Here is a 14,414-nt window from a genome sequence, read left to right as displayed (position 1 = left end):
TATATATGTATATATATATATATATATATATATACACATATATATATATATACACACATATATATATATATATATATATATATATATATATATATATATATATATTTTTTTTAAATATGTTATATACTTACAAATCTATTAAAAAAAAAAAAAAAAAAAAAAAAATATATATATATATATATATATATATATATATAATTGGGCATGTAACTTATTAATTAGTTTAACATTTGTTTCGCTTAATATTACTTGTATTACATTTTTTTAATGTTTTAATAAAATAAATTATATTTATTTTTAATGTATTTTGTGTTCATTTTTATTTCTGCGCTTATTTTGGGTTGACCTATGACCTTTTTTTTGTTGAGCTGCACTAATTCTTATCAGAGCGCTTAACACCCCCCCGAGTTTAACACTGCAGTGTTTTCTGACATGCTCAGAGCAGCTGTTCAGCCCCTCCCCCTCCTGTCAGGCTCCGCGGTCACATGACTCACTTCCTGCATAAACAAAGCTAGCCTGAGCTTCATTCTGCCGCTGGGTTGGACGGCAAGAATCCTTTTAAAATGGCGCAAGCTGGGGTTTTCCTGGAGCACGACCAGTTCAACTGCTCCATATGCCTGGACGTCTTGAAGGACCCTGTGACTATTCCATGTGGACACAGTTATTGTAAAGGCTGCATTAAAGGCTACTGGGACCAGGATGACTGTCTGGGGATCTATGGCTGTCCTCAGTGCAGGCAGAGCTTTGCTCCCAGACCCGTGCTGGGCAGGAACACAATGCTGGCTGATGTGGTGGAGAAACTGAAGAAGACGGGGCTCCACGCCGGACTGACAGCGTCTGATCCCACCCAAGCCGAACCCGGGGATGTGGAGTGTGATGTTTGCTCCGGGACAAAAAACAAAGCCTTTAAATCCTGCCTGGTCTGTCTGGCGTCTTACTGCGAGACCCACCTTCAGCCCCACTACGAGTCTCCTGCCTTTCAGAAGCACAAGCTGGTCTCTCCTTCAAAGACCATGCAAGACCAGCTCTGCTCTCGCCACGATAAACTCCTGGAGGTGTTCTGCCGCACGGATCAGCAGTGTATTTGTTATCTTTGTTTAACAGATGAACACAAAGGACACGACACTGTTCTAGCTACAGCCGAGATGAATGAGAAAAAGGTAACGTTTCCAGAGCGCTGTTTTGCGAGCCGGTAGAAATACGGCACGTTATGTAACCTGTGTTTTTCTTCCCAGAATGCTCTGGCGGAGATGCAGAGGATTTCCCAGCAGAGGATCGAGGAGAGAGAGAAGGAGCTGGCCGACCTTAGAGAGGCTATACAGATGCTCACTGTGAGTCTCTCTCTGTGTGCGTGTGTGTGTGTGTGTGTGTGTGTGTGTGTATGTGTGTGTGTACTGGTCAAAAATTTGTAAAATGAAATCGGTATGCCAGAGGTATTACAATTTGAATTGTAGTCCAATATTCAAAGTGTGTGTGTGTGTGTGTGTTTCTCCTAACAGACTCCACTGAAGTTTTAAGGTCAATCAGTATCAGATATTGCAAAACTTTTTGGATTTGATAGTTTATGTATTGGGGAAAACCCAATGTACCCAGTTCTTTTTATATATTAATTTGCCATTTATTTCCACTACAAGTATTACAACTAGATACAACAATTTAAAAATCAGGAATTTGAGGGTATAAAAATCTAAATACTAAGAAAATTAGTAAATATCCTTTATAGATGTCCAAATGAAGTTTTTACTAATGCATATTTTGCATATAATGCATGTTTTGATATATTTACTAAATAATTTTGACCCATACAATGTAATATTGGCTATTGATATAAATATACCCCAGTTAAAATTGGTTTTGTGCTCCAAGGTCACATTTAAAGATAGAATAGATTTCTATTAAAAAAAAAAACTGTTCTATTTAATTTTTTTAATTCTTCAAAGAATCCTTAATAGAACTGCATATTGGTTTTCATAAAGGTGTATATATATATATATATATATATATATATATATATATATATATATATATATATATATATATATATATATATATATATTTTTTTTTTTTTTTTTAAGACTTTACACCACAAGAATAAGTTACATAAAATAGCAGAAAGAAATGACATTTCAAAAAAAAAAAAAAAAAGTTGTTTAAAATGGTAATTATATTTAATGTGTATTGTATAACTATATAAATATATAGATAGATAGATAGATAGATAGATAGATAGATAGATAGATAGATAGATGCACAGGTTTTTAATGTCAAAGGCAAAAACATAAATATAACTAACAAATTACTTTTCATACAATATTTTTTAAGCTATTGCCAATAATTGAAATTAGAGCTTTCAATATCTCATTAAAAAGGCTGTCTTTTAATAAAATAACCACATTTTAAAATTAAAACATTGTTTAATTTGTTTAATTATTGTTTTTTTACAATTAAAATATATTTGTCATTGTCGTATTTATATGTAAGTGTCCTGATTGGCCACAGAGCTAAAATCAAGACCTCTTACACCAAGACTAAACTAAAAGATTCAGGTCCAGAGTAGCGCCAGATCAAGACCAAGAGCTTCGGGTCCACAAACCAGGCTGTCCGTTTGAATAAACTCAAAATAGAAGTTTTCTTTTTATCAAAATATTTTAGTTTTATATAAATTAAAAACTTTTTACTTTCTAAATCCAATATTAAGCTGGAAATCCTGTGCGAGTATCGTACGGATAAGTTCATCTTAGACTGCGCCCCTGACCAAGGTCTCTGTTATGTACAGCGCGCTCTCAAGGCTGAGGCCGTGTAAAGATTTCTCATGCGCTTTAGTTTCAGCGAGCGTTCCTCTACGACCGAGTCCTGGAAGTTCGAGCACGTCTGCAGAGCGCATCAAACTCCTGCTTCAAAAGAGCAATGAAAATCCCGTTTCCCGCCGCGTGACCTCTTTAAAGCCGAAGCCGCTCTTTATCATTCCTCCTTTGTCTCCTCTCAGCTCTCCGCGCAGTCGGCCCTCGAGGAGAGCGAGCGCATCTTCACGGAGCTGGTGTGCTCCATAGAGCGCCGGCGCACCGAAGTGACGGAGCTGATCCGGGGTCAGGAGAGGGCGGCAGTGAGCCAGGCTGGAACCATCCTTCAACAACTGGAGCGGGAGATAACGGAGCTGAAGAACAGACACGCGGAATTAGGAGAGCTCTCGCAAACCGAGGACCACATCGCTTTCCTTCAGGTAACGCTGACGCTTGTTCACAAATTGCTTTCTTATCCAGAGTCTCCGGGGCGTCCTGAGGTTAAGTGCCTTGTTGAAGGACACGGTGCTGATTAGTTCATGAAGCACATTTTCTGCCGTTTGACACTGATCTGTGTTTTAATGAGGGGCCCAGATCTTTACCCGCTCTCCATTCGAAACTCTTATTGTTAGGGTTTAGAAGAAATAGTTCAAGAAAACTCAATTCGTTTCTCACCTGCTGTTGCAGATTTCCACATTTCAACCAGTGGCAAAGTCAAAAATGATTCGAAACAGTTGGCTTTAAGCCTTTATTGATAAAGCAGTTTTAATATATTGTGCTTTTTAACTAACCTTATAATGTTTTGTGACCTCATGAACAATTTTACCCATAGTTACATACCAACACATTAAAATACTCATTTAGAAAGTGCATTGAAGCACTTTCATTAATTGTGCTTTTTTTTTTTACTTTGGTTACACCAAAGACATTATACATTACAGTTAGTATCTTTATTATGGGTCATATATGGAGGCTGTAGACGGTAAACTGGTTTTTAAATATTTAGCATTGCATTTTTTGTCAGAACTCCAAGTTTATATCTGAAAAGTATGGGGGGGTATATATATATATATATATATAAACAGACATATGTAAACTCTGAAATGGAAGAAATTCATCCGATGGTCTGTTATAAACACAATTCTGAAGTCTAAATTGCAAGACGTAAGTCAATATTGCGAAATATGAACTTAAAGAGTAAGAACTTCCATAAATGTACTGTTCTGAATGAAGTCTGATCTGAGTCAGCTGCAAGATATAAACATTTAATTGCAAGAAATAATGTAAAGCAAAACTGAATTCCAGTATTTTATCCCAATATCGCCAAAAATATATATAACAAAGTCAGGATTGTTTTAAAGATTTAATTGTAAATTGTTATTACACACATATATATATATATATATATATATATAGATAGATAGATAGATAGATAGATAGATATATATATATATATATATATATATATATATATATATATATATATATATATAGATATATATATATATATATATATAGATATAGATATATATATATATAGAGAGAGAGAGAGAGACTGAACTCACAACTGTGTGGAAAAATTTGTTATTTTCATGGAAAATAAAGACAGTACTGTGTTATATTTGTAAGATATTGTGAGGAATACGTAGCAAATTTAAAAAAACGAAAAACCGCAAGATGTCATCTCTAAATAATCGCAAGTTATAAGTAAATAAAAGTCTAATTTGTGTTATGAACAACGCAAAATCGTAAGATATGAATTACGGATTAGTGACAGGTTTACATTTGTGAGGTTAAAATAGGGATGTTCCAGAAATAATTCTTCTTTTGCACTTTAAAATATTTGTTGAGTATTAAAAATGTTCATTTCTGGTGACCGTTTCCTTCAGATGTAACTTAAAACTACGAGATATAACCTCGGAAATATTAGACATAACAGAATTGTGAATTAAGAATTTAAAGATTCAACCGTAAAACTTACCTAGTCAGGTTAACTTTAGGGTGGCGAGCTGTTTCCCTTCAGATGTGAGCGTACGTGAACCGCACATCATCACACGGACCACTCATCACACGGTGATTAAAAATTGTTTCCCACCCCCAAAAGACTATAAAGGGAAAAAAAGGAATTGAGACTGCATCAGTTTCTGCTCTTGCGACCTGCGTTTGTGATTCACTGCTTTCGCTGTGCTCCAGGACTGCAGGTCTCTGTGCGCTCAGCCCGTATCTGTTGACCTGCCAAACATCACCTCTGACCCAAACTTCGGATCCATGATGACGGCTCTGACAGAGTTCCAGGCTCTCCTCGAGGACGTCTGTCAGGGAGGATTTGTCAATATCTCAGAGAAAGGTGAACACACTTGCATCCTGAGACTAAATCAATATTTCATTGTATTGTGAAGTACTCGATCTAAGCGCCCCGTTCTGGTTTGCAGTGAATCACGTCACTATCATCGAGAGCAGCAAACCAAAGACGGATTCAGAGTCCATTACGGGTGAGGATTAAAAAATGCATTCGATTAAGTCTTGCATGCACAATCTTTTCTAAAAAACATAGCGAGCTTTGTGAACCATCTTTTTCAGTGATCGGTTTTTCAAGAAATGATTGGTTTCATAATGCAGAAGAACTTTTTTTCAAGATCCTTTTTCTTCTATAAAGAACCGTTTTTGAGAACCGTTTCCACGATTGGACCACAAATGACAATAAAGCTGCTTAATTTTTTAAAAGTGCAGGAATCAACTTGATTAGCTTCTTGATATTGTAATAAAAATGTCAAAATTAAATTTCGCATAGATGGCTAAAATGGTGTATTTTAATTCGATTTACCTTTATACTTTTATATATCAATGAAATATATTTTTTTTTAAATAACAAAAACATTTTTTTTTGTCAGCATTTGTTTGTAGCCCATTTTCCAACATGGCTGATTTTTTTTTTACTGATTTAGTTGCAATGCATTCTGGGTAAGCCTTCTTTATGCAGGATATTTGTGATGCTGTTTTAGTTTGCTTTCACCAAAAAATAAAATTTAGGATTTATTAATAAATATAGAAAGTCCTTAAAAACAACATTTATTTGACAAATATTGACATGTAAAACATTAACAATTTTTATAAAAATTTTTTTAGAACTACACATTATTTTTTTATTATTTTTTTTTTGTAACTACATGTGAAGAAGCTTTCGGTGCTAACAGGATGAACTGTTTATTTCTTAGCCTCGCCACCAGTCTTTGGTCACGTTGTCCAGAGCCCGTTTACCATTAACGTCCCAACAATTAGTGTGTTTCCGTTCTCGTCGTCTGGTGAGTATCACCTCTTTATTGTGCTCTTTAAAAAAAAATTTAGAATTTTTTTTTTTTCTGTATTGATTTTTTACAGATGTGTTACCTGTGTTTCGAAACGCATTTTTTAGTTTTAAAGTTAAAAGAAGCGTCTGCAATTATAACTGACCTCCAGGACATTTTTCTGTAGATGTTTTCTTATAGTGTAGACTGTTGACCATCTCTGAGTCGATGCTTTCTTATTTTCTCTTCGCCCTTCAGGATCCAGATCACAGGGTCCTCGCCAGAGACTTCAGCCACGTAGGAGACGAAGGTAGCCTTAAGTTGGGCCTGAAAAAAGCCTGAACAGAATTCAGTCAAGAGGCCAAAGTCGGTTTGTTGTAGTTTTTTTGGAACATGTACATTTTCATGGTTAAAAAAAACCTGTAAAGCTATATTAACCGCAAACTCTTATTTCTAAATAAGACAGAAATGTAAATGCAGATGCGTTTCAGTGTCTACCGTCCAAGTCTCAATGGTATTAACTTTATAAACTTCTCTGTATATCTTACAGTCGCACACGTGTTTGGAGTGAAAGTTGCAATATTGTGTGATCAAAACTTTTAAAAATAATTACCTGTTGATTAAGCTACGATCATAGTATTTTCTTAAGTATTAATCATACACATTATAGAGTGTTATCCTCGTGTAAATTATCAGTGTTTTATTCACTGACTCTATTAACAAATGTTCATTTTAGCTTTATACTGTATATTTCAGATGTATTTGTGTGTATTAAACATTGTTTAATTGCAAGAATTTTTAAAATTAGGATGTTAAATACTTATTTTTCACATCATGAAAAATAAAGTTTCTTCCAAACAGTTTGGTGTTTTACTGTGTAACCAAAATAATAAAAAAAAGATGCACTTGATTTTTTTCCAATGACAAACAAACCCGAGACTATCTATTATGGTTTTTAACATCTCTTTATTTTCAACTTTTTTGCCACATAAGAAACAAAAATAGTCTTAGTAATCATAAGCGTAAGTTGAAGTTTAATTAAAAAACATTATGGCATGAAAAATGAATTAATTAAATAGGAAATATGATTAATATCTCAAATGTAGAGTTGCCGTAATTATTACTTGTCATGATTTTCTCACAATTTAGACTTTTATAGTATTAGTGAATATTTACAAATGTCTACATATAGACTTTATAATTATGAAATGTCACTTTTTGTCTCATTTTTCTGCCTCATTATTTTGACTTTTTTTTTATCTCATGAGTATGTGACTAAGTTACGTTATCATTACAGCTTTTCATCATCGTGAATATTTATTAAAGCATTTTTTGTCTTAAAATTTGGTTCCTATACGTTAACTTCCCGGAAACAGCCATCTGGATCTGCTCAGATTTACGTAAATCCTCATGAAAGGCAAAAATCAAACATTTCCTGACCGGAGTGCGTCATCAGTCATGTGATATTTTCAGTTGCTTTAGAATAAACAAAACGGCTTTAGTGTAAATACGCCGGAGTAAATCACGAGCTCTGTATAGATGTATGAACATCCAGAAATATGTAATCAATGCAACTTAAAATACGCTTAAGTTTGGGGGACAAATCCAAAACTATGACTTTAAAGGTGAAAATGACTAAATCATTTATTTGTGGGAATTTTTATTTTATTTTATTTGCAATGCAAATCAGTTGTATATATTTAAATTAGGGGCTTTCGTGCATTAAACCAACTCTATTTAATGAAAAAATCATTGCATGATTTCAAAATTGTGGTTTTCATGTGCATTAGCAAAACCAAAAGAAAATGACTCGCTGTACAGGTTTATTAGAATCACTAGACACAAAGACAAGTTAGAGCACCTTACATAATTATGAGTTTATAATGTATCTTAGAATTACGTCTCTCTCAACTTTATGATTTAGCATAAATCATCTGAATCCATCAGTCAGGGCTCACTTCACATAACTATAAAATCAGTTAATGCATTGTTTATATAGAAATTTGTTTATACAGAAAGCAAAAATATCTCTCTTTAATGTATTTGTTCATGTTTTATCTTCTTTTTTATAGCTTGCCTGAAGCCTTGTGGCAATGCAGTCATATCAGTACATGTATCCGGTTTAATACTAAGGAAACTACCACATTAAAAAGTTATGATAAAAAGAATAGAACGTAACCATAACACGGTATGAAACCTAACAAAAAAAGATCTCAAAAAGCCACGTTTGCATTGCTTGTGGTATAAAATAAACATAAACTGCCACATAAATATGAAAAGTTACAAAGTTTCATTACTGACGAATGAAAGTTACCCGCTTCTTTGTTTTATCGATGATTGATACTCACAGTGTGTTTCACGAAATCATGGAGAACATAATATAGAGGCGTGTAAAGCAAACCCGAGCACCTGCAACTTTATATTTGCATAAAAACACAAAAGTGACCTCTTGTACTTGTTGGTGATTGGCTGCTCCGGGCTGTTTCGGCCCGAAACCCGATAAGCTTCTACTGTACCTGCTTTAAGCTCACGCCCAGTTTATACACAAACACTATTGTTTCGTTCACTTCGACCACCTTTCATTTCCCTCTCCTCGAACGCATGTACGCACGCAGGGGGGAAAATGGCAGGAATGAATATCTCCGTGGACAAGGAGCAGTTCTGCTGCTCTGTGTGCTTGGAAGTGCTCTGGGAGCCGGTCACCATTCCCTGCGGACACAGTTATTGCATGGAGTGCATTAAAGGTTACTGGAGGAAATGCGAGTCGAAAGAGGAATACAGCTGCCCTCAGTGCAGACGCACCTTTAATCCCAAACCTGCGCTGTGCAGAAACACCATGCTGGCTGACATTGTGGAGAAACTGAGGAGAACCGGCGTTCAAGAAGCCGCTGGAAAAGCAGCGGATGTCGACTGCGATGTGTGCACCGGGAAGAAGCATCGAGCTGTTAGGTTTTGCGTGAAATGTCAGACGTTTTACTGCGAGATGCACCTGAAACCTCACAACGAAAGGAACCGGGGCAGGATGCATCCGCTCACTGAAGTCACAAAACTGCCGCAGAAGAGAATCTGTTCGCGGCACAATAAATTGCGGGATGTGTACTGTCGCACAGACCAGCAATGCATTTGTAGTTTGTGCGTCAAAGACGGACACAAGGGGCACAGCGTGGTGGCGGCGGTGGAGGAGAGGATGGAAATACAGGTAACAAAAACTAGAGAAATCGGTGATGTGCACAAAGTAGGGTTGGCAAAGTTCTCACGTGCGTGGTTTTCAAACAGAAACATCTCGAGGAAGCGTGGAAAAAGTCAAAACAGAGGTGTAAGGAACGAGAGAAAGAGCTCAGAGACATCGTGAAATATGTCAAGGTAGGCCCGCTGTCATTGTGTACAAAAAAAAATACCGGGTTTCTTATTTTCGGGGTGGAACAAATCTGTGGTTGTGCGTTGTTTTTTTACGTTTCTGTCACAGAGCCGAAATTTAGCATTTTCAGTGTCTGGTTCAGAACAGTACAACAAGATCGAAGCAGGCGCACCACAGCTCCAGAAATAGAAAACTGCTTCATTGTGTTTTCACCACGGGTGACGTTTCGAGCTCAAGCGCTCATCATCAGCTCTTCACCGGTTCAGAACGGTGCTTTCTGAGGGAGAGAAAGAAATGCAGTTGAAATTGATTGCAGTTAACGGGACCACTACGAAAGGGGCCGTGAAAAATACAAAAACGCATAAAAACATGTATGTTTTAAAACCTTGAAAGTGTAAAACAGGCACACGTTTGAGCTGGTGTGACTAACGCAGAGCAAAAAGTGCACTTCGAATCATCATCTCATTAAAACTTTGGCAAAAGTAGTCTTTTTTCTTTTTCTTTGAAACCTGTTCAGCAACTAGGGCCTGCACAACCCTGTTTATGTATGCATATGTTCATCCAGCGGGATACACAAGCGTTTCCTGCCATTCATAACTACTAGACACGGACCCTCATCAGAAATACTGTTGATACGTATTTTGATACTCTGGTTTCGATACGTGGCTATAAACTGTCTTTATCTGCAGTACAGAGCGTGCCAGAAGGTCAAACAGTGTCTTTCATCATTGCTTTAGCGTTCAGCGCAAGCGGTCGAGGAAGACAGCGAAAAGATCTTCACCAGACTGCAGCGCTCCGTCGAAAGAAAGCATCTGGAGGTGAAAGAGCTGATCAGAGGGGAGGAGAGGACGGCTCTCGGACAGACCGAGAAGCTCCTGGAACGACTGAATCAACAGATAGTTGAACAGAGGAGAGGAGAAGCCGAGCTGGAGGCGCTCTCGAACACAGAAGATCATATCCATTTCCTGCAGGTGAAGTCCAGGCTCTGAAACATGAACCCAATTTGTTTATTTGCGCTGGAGGTTACGAAACCGAAACGCTATGGGAACCACAAGGCCATGGCATAGCGTTTTCTTTGTTCAGGGTCTGTAGTGAATATAAAGGTGCGTGTTTGCTTGCTCGCTGTTCGCTATCACGCTAACTTTACCTGTCTGACTCACCTGCGCAGAACTACAAGACCCTCTGCGCTCCTCCCGACGCCGGGGGGCGGCCCAGCATCGACGTCCATCCTTACTTCTCCTTACTGATACTCAGAAAAGCCCTCGTAGAGCTCGCGGATAAAGTCGGCGAAGTCTGTGACAGAGAATCGATGAAGATCGCAGAATTAGGTGAGCATAAAAACTCTGAAACGCAGGGGAGCAGACTATGGTGGACTATGGAGGTAACCACTTAAAATGCGTGAAGGAATTGTGAACTGGTTTGAAAATAACGATTTTAATGAATTCGCTGACAAATAGTTAAGACATTTTTTAAATGTTTTTATAAATAATGTTCATTAAAATCATTCGAAAACGTTAAATAAAATGAAAATGGCAACATAAAATAATAGATTATAAATAACACAAATACACATAATTAGAAAAGTAAAAAAAAAAATTAAGCTTTTTTATTATTTAAAAACAGTTTAATATATATATATATATATATATATATATATATATATATATATATATATATATATATATATATATATAAAATCATTTTTTAATAATAAACACCAGTCAAAAATGAAGTAATTAGTAAATTCTGTAATTATTTTTAATTAACTTTTTAGTTTAAAGGAACACATCACTTTTTGTGTCATCGACTTCTTCGATTATTACGCCGGAATGGGAGTATAGTTCCTAATCATATAAATAATCCTAAAAAAAAATCACAACTTTTCATTTTCCGCCGGTCTTAGTATACGATGTAACTACAGAAGAGTCAAGTTTTAAATAGGAAAAATATAGAAAACTCTTTGGCCGTTTTTGAGCGTGATGCTACTGGTCTAATCACTATCAATGATCTATGCTATGCTGCAGCTAAACATACTAGAACCGGAGATCGGCTCAATGGAGTCAAAAACGGCAAAATTCAACTGTTAAAAATTTGTGTTATTGTGTAAATTAAGTGTTGTGTTACTTTAACTTGAAGTCTGATGATGGTGGTCTTGCCGCATCACTAATGAAATTAAGAACTAATTTAGGACAGAAAATTGTTAACAAATCACACACAGTGTATTTTAAATGCAGTTTAAAAACTAACAGCCCCTGTACGTTATTCACTATGCTCTCTGGCCCCGTTTATATGGAATTATATTTCTCCCACAATTAGGAGCACAAAAGATCATATTTTTGTATCCTTGACAGCCGTGTAAACAATGACATCACGCCCGTAGACATTCCCTCATTCGACAGCTCCACGTAACAGGATCATATCTATGGTTATACCTGCATGGACGGTCAAGTGGCATGCGTTTTCGGGTGTTTAGTGTAAACAGGGATCGTTTTCATTCTAAAACGCTGTGTAAAACGAAAATTACAGCCTTAGAGTTATGGCTAACTGTGTGCATTTATATTTGTAGTTTTCTCAAATGATTTACATTGACAAACGAAACTAAATTGATTTCTTCCTTTCTACGCGACATCAAGCGCATCATGTTCCCGGGAACACCTTTCCAATCGGAACGTTTTTGCAGGCAATCTCAGTTTTAGGTGCTTCTACAACGTTTTTAATAAATCATTTAATAAAATGAATTATTGGTAGGGTTACGTCTAGGGGTTAAGTCTGTGTTTCCGGACAGGAATGTTCATCCAGGATGATGTTGATCCGGGAACGTGTTTACTTTGCAAATTCGTCCACCTGGTTACTTAGAATGATATAAGCACATGTGCACAAACGGTTCTTGACGGCGGATACCCTTATATTTACAGTCGATGGAGGGCACGATCAGTCAGCTGAAAACTCCCTGAGCTGTCCGTTGAACACCGATACAGGTACGGACACTCACATCCCTCCCAGCAAGTGAGTCATCAAACAGCGTCAACTCGCCCATGTTTACCAGTGTACATCAAAACTCGTCTGACGTAATTCACCTCACTGACCTTTTCCAGCCCATAGACATTTACAGCAGACTGAGCCGAGGACCAGAGGAGATTTCTTACAGTGTGAGTTCAGAGTTCATTCTTGGATGAGACCAAAGACAAAAATAAACGGTACACTGGCATTACTTTTGAACAACAGGACAAAGGATTTTCTTGCAATTTACTTTATATCACAACCTGCAATTATAAGTTTATTTCTCACAATTATAAATAAAATAATTGGCTTACAATTCCGAAATTCTTCTTAAAATTTTCTTTTTTGCCCAGAATTGTTTATTTCTCACAAACGAGTTCATTTTCCTTTTTTTTTTTTCTCAGAACCGCACAATTTTCTTACAATTTCGACTTTGTAGGCGCTATCCCTCTTATTTTTCACCTTGAAAGCAAGTCATTTTCTGTCTATGTGTGAGACTTCCTGAAATAAGAATATCAAAGTGCAGTAATAGGTAGAAAGGTTTGCACTTCAAACCAAGGACCTTAATTAAAGGGACACTTCACCTCCAAAATATTTTTTTTCATTAATCATTTTGTTCAAATCGCATAAAAGCTTTTTCTCCGAAACACAATTTAAGATATTTTTGATGAAAACCAGGAGGCTTGTCATATTGACTGCAAAGTAAATTGCACTGTCAACGTCCAGAAAAGCATGAAAAACATTGTCAGAATAGTCCATCTGTTATCAGTGGTTCAATCAGAATGTTATAAAGCGACAAGGATACTTTTTGTAAGAAAAGAAAATAAAAATAACGACTTTATTCAATAATTTATCTCCTTTGTGTCTCGCCTCATCACTATAACGCCATTTTGGAGAATATCCACACTCTTTTGCCCAGCCGTGATACGTCGCATTTACGGTTTGAACAAAACCAGAGCACCCATGTGTTCAGTGGATATTCTTCAGAGACACAGATGACCAACTGAATAGTTTTTTTTTTTTTGCATACAAAGTGTTAAATTCAGATTGAACCACTGATGGCAGATGAACTATTCCGTCAATGCGTTTCATACTTTTCTGGACCTGTTCGTTACTTGGCAGTCAACAGGACAATCACAAATCTCTGGTTTCCATCTAAAATATCTTAAATTGTACTCCTAAGCCTTTACGTGTGAAACAGCTCAAAATAGCTGGAAGTGGCAGCCAGAGCAACACCATTTGCCTTAAAGGGACTTCTTAGCAAAGTATCCTCTTTTTCAGACTCCTGCGATTTGACATTAGACCCAAACACAGCCAACTCTTTGCTCCGCCTTTCTGGAGACCGCACAGAGGTCACGACCGGCCACGAGCCGCAGCTGTACCCCGATCACCCGGAGCGCTTCGTCAGCTGGGCTCAAGTCCTGTGCACCGAAGGGCTGTCTGAACGCGGTTACTGGGAGGTGGAGTGGAAACACGGCAGAGTTTCGGTCGGCGTTTCCTACAGAACCGGAGGAAACATGGACCAAAAACTGGGATGCAACTCGAAATCGTGGAGTTTAGATTTCTCCGATTCTCTTTGTTTGTTCCAGCACGATAAGCTTAGCGTAGAAATACACACTCCGATGCCTCACAGAGTTGGCGTGTATCTCGATCACAGAGCTGGAACGCTGGCGTTTTATTGCGTTTCTCTGGCAGACGATACCATGGTTTTGCTGCACCGAGAGCAAACTACGTTCACTCAGCCTCTCTATCCTGGTTTCTGGGTCGGAATTGGATCTACTTTGAAACTCTGTCGAACTTTCAGTTTTTCAGCGTAGTTACGCATTCTGTGCTCTCATTTGGTTTCAATAGACAGTTCGCCCAAAAAAATCAAAAGTATGTCATTCGCTCACCTTTGTGTTGAATTTGTGCGTCTCTCTTGTGGCTTGTTATTGCTGAAGCTAAAGTGCCCACGCAACAATAAAAAGTGCTCTGACCTCGATATATCCTATT

At 37.1% G+C, this 14,414-nt stretch overlaps 2 protein-coding genes across 4 annotated transcripts; both read left to right on the top strand.

Moving 5' to 3' along the window:
* Positions 1 to 480: 480 nt before the first annotated feature.
* On the top strand, positions 481 to 6,828 carry ftr67 (finTRIM family, member 67). Its single transcript, XM_043264858.1, has 7 exons — positions 481 to 1,160; positions 1,236 to 1,331; positions 2,987 to 3,220; positions 4,974 to 5,127; positions 5,213 to 5,272; positions 5,996 to 6,082; positions 6,323 to 6,828. The coding sequence occupies exons 1-7, from the start codon at positions 564 to 566 to the stop codon at positions 6,376 to 6,378; spliced, it is 1,284 nt and encodes a 427-aa protein (XP_043120793.1). The 5' UTR covers positions 481 to 563; the 3' UTR covers positions 6,379 to 6,828.
* A 239-nt stretch (positions 6,829 to 7,067) lies between these two features.
* ftr87 (finTRIM family, member 87) lies at positions 7,068 to 14,413 on the top strand. Of its 3 annotated transcripts, none has more exons than XM_043264717.1 (7): positions 7,068 to 9,263; positions 9,341 to 9,427; positions 10,160 to 10,393; positions 10,591 to 10,750; positions 12,338 to 12,400; positions 12,518 to 12,571; positions 13,704 to 14,413. In XM_043264717.1, exons 1-7 carry the CDS (start codon positions 8,688 to 8,690, stop codon positions 14,237 to 14,239), a joined length of 1,710 nt encoding a protein of 569 aa, XP_043120652.1. In that variant the 5' UTR covers positions 7,068 to 8,687; the 3' UTR covers positions 14,240 to 14,413. The 3 variants fall into 3 exon arrangements, with proteins under 3 accessions (XP_043120652.1, XP_043120670.1, XP_043120659.1); XM_043264735.1 differs by having other exon boundaries at positions 12,338 to 12,428; positions 13,704 to 13,785; XM_043264724.1 differs by lacking the exon at positions 12,518 to 12,571.
* The last annotated feature ends 1 nt before the right edge of the window (position 14,414 follows it).

This window comes from Puntigrus tetrazona, chromosome 2 (assembly GCF_018831695.1).
Source record: "Puntigrus tetrazona isolate hp1 chromosome 2, ASM1883169v1, whole genome shotgun sequence".
NCBI classification, from domain to species: domain Eukaryota; kingdom Metazoa; phylum Chordata; class Actinopteri; order Cypriniformes; family Cyprinidae; genus Puntigrus; species Puntigrus tetrazona.
The sequence above is the reverse complement of the archived record's forward strand: the minus strand, read 5'-3'. Positions and strand labels throughout refer to the sequence as shown.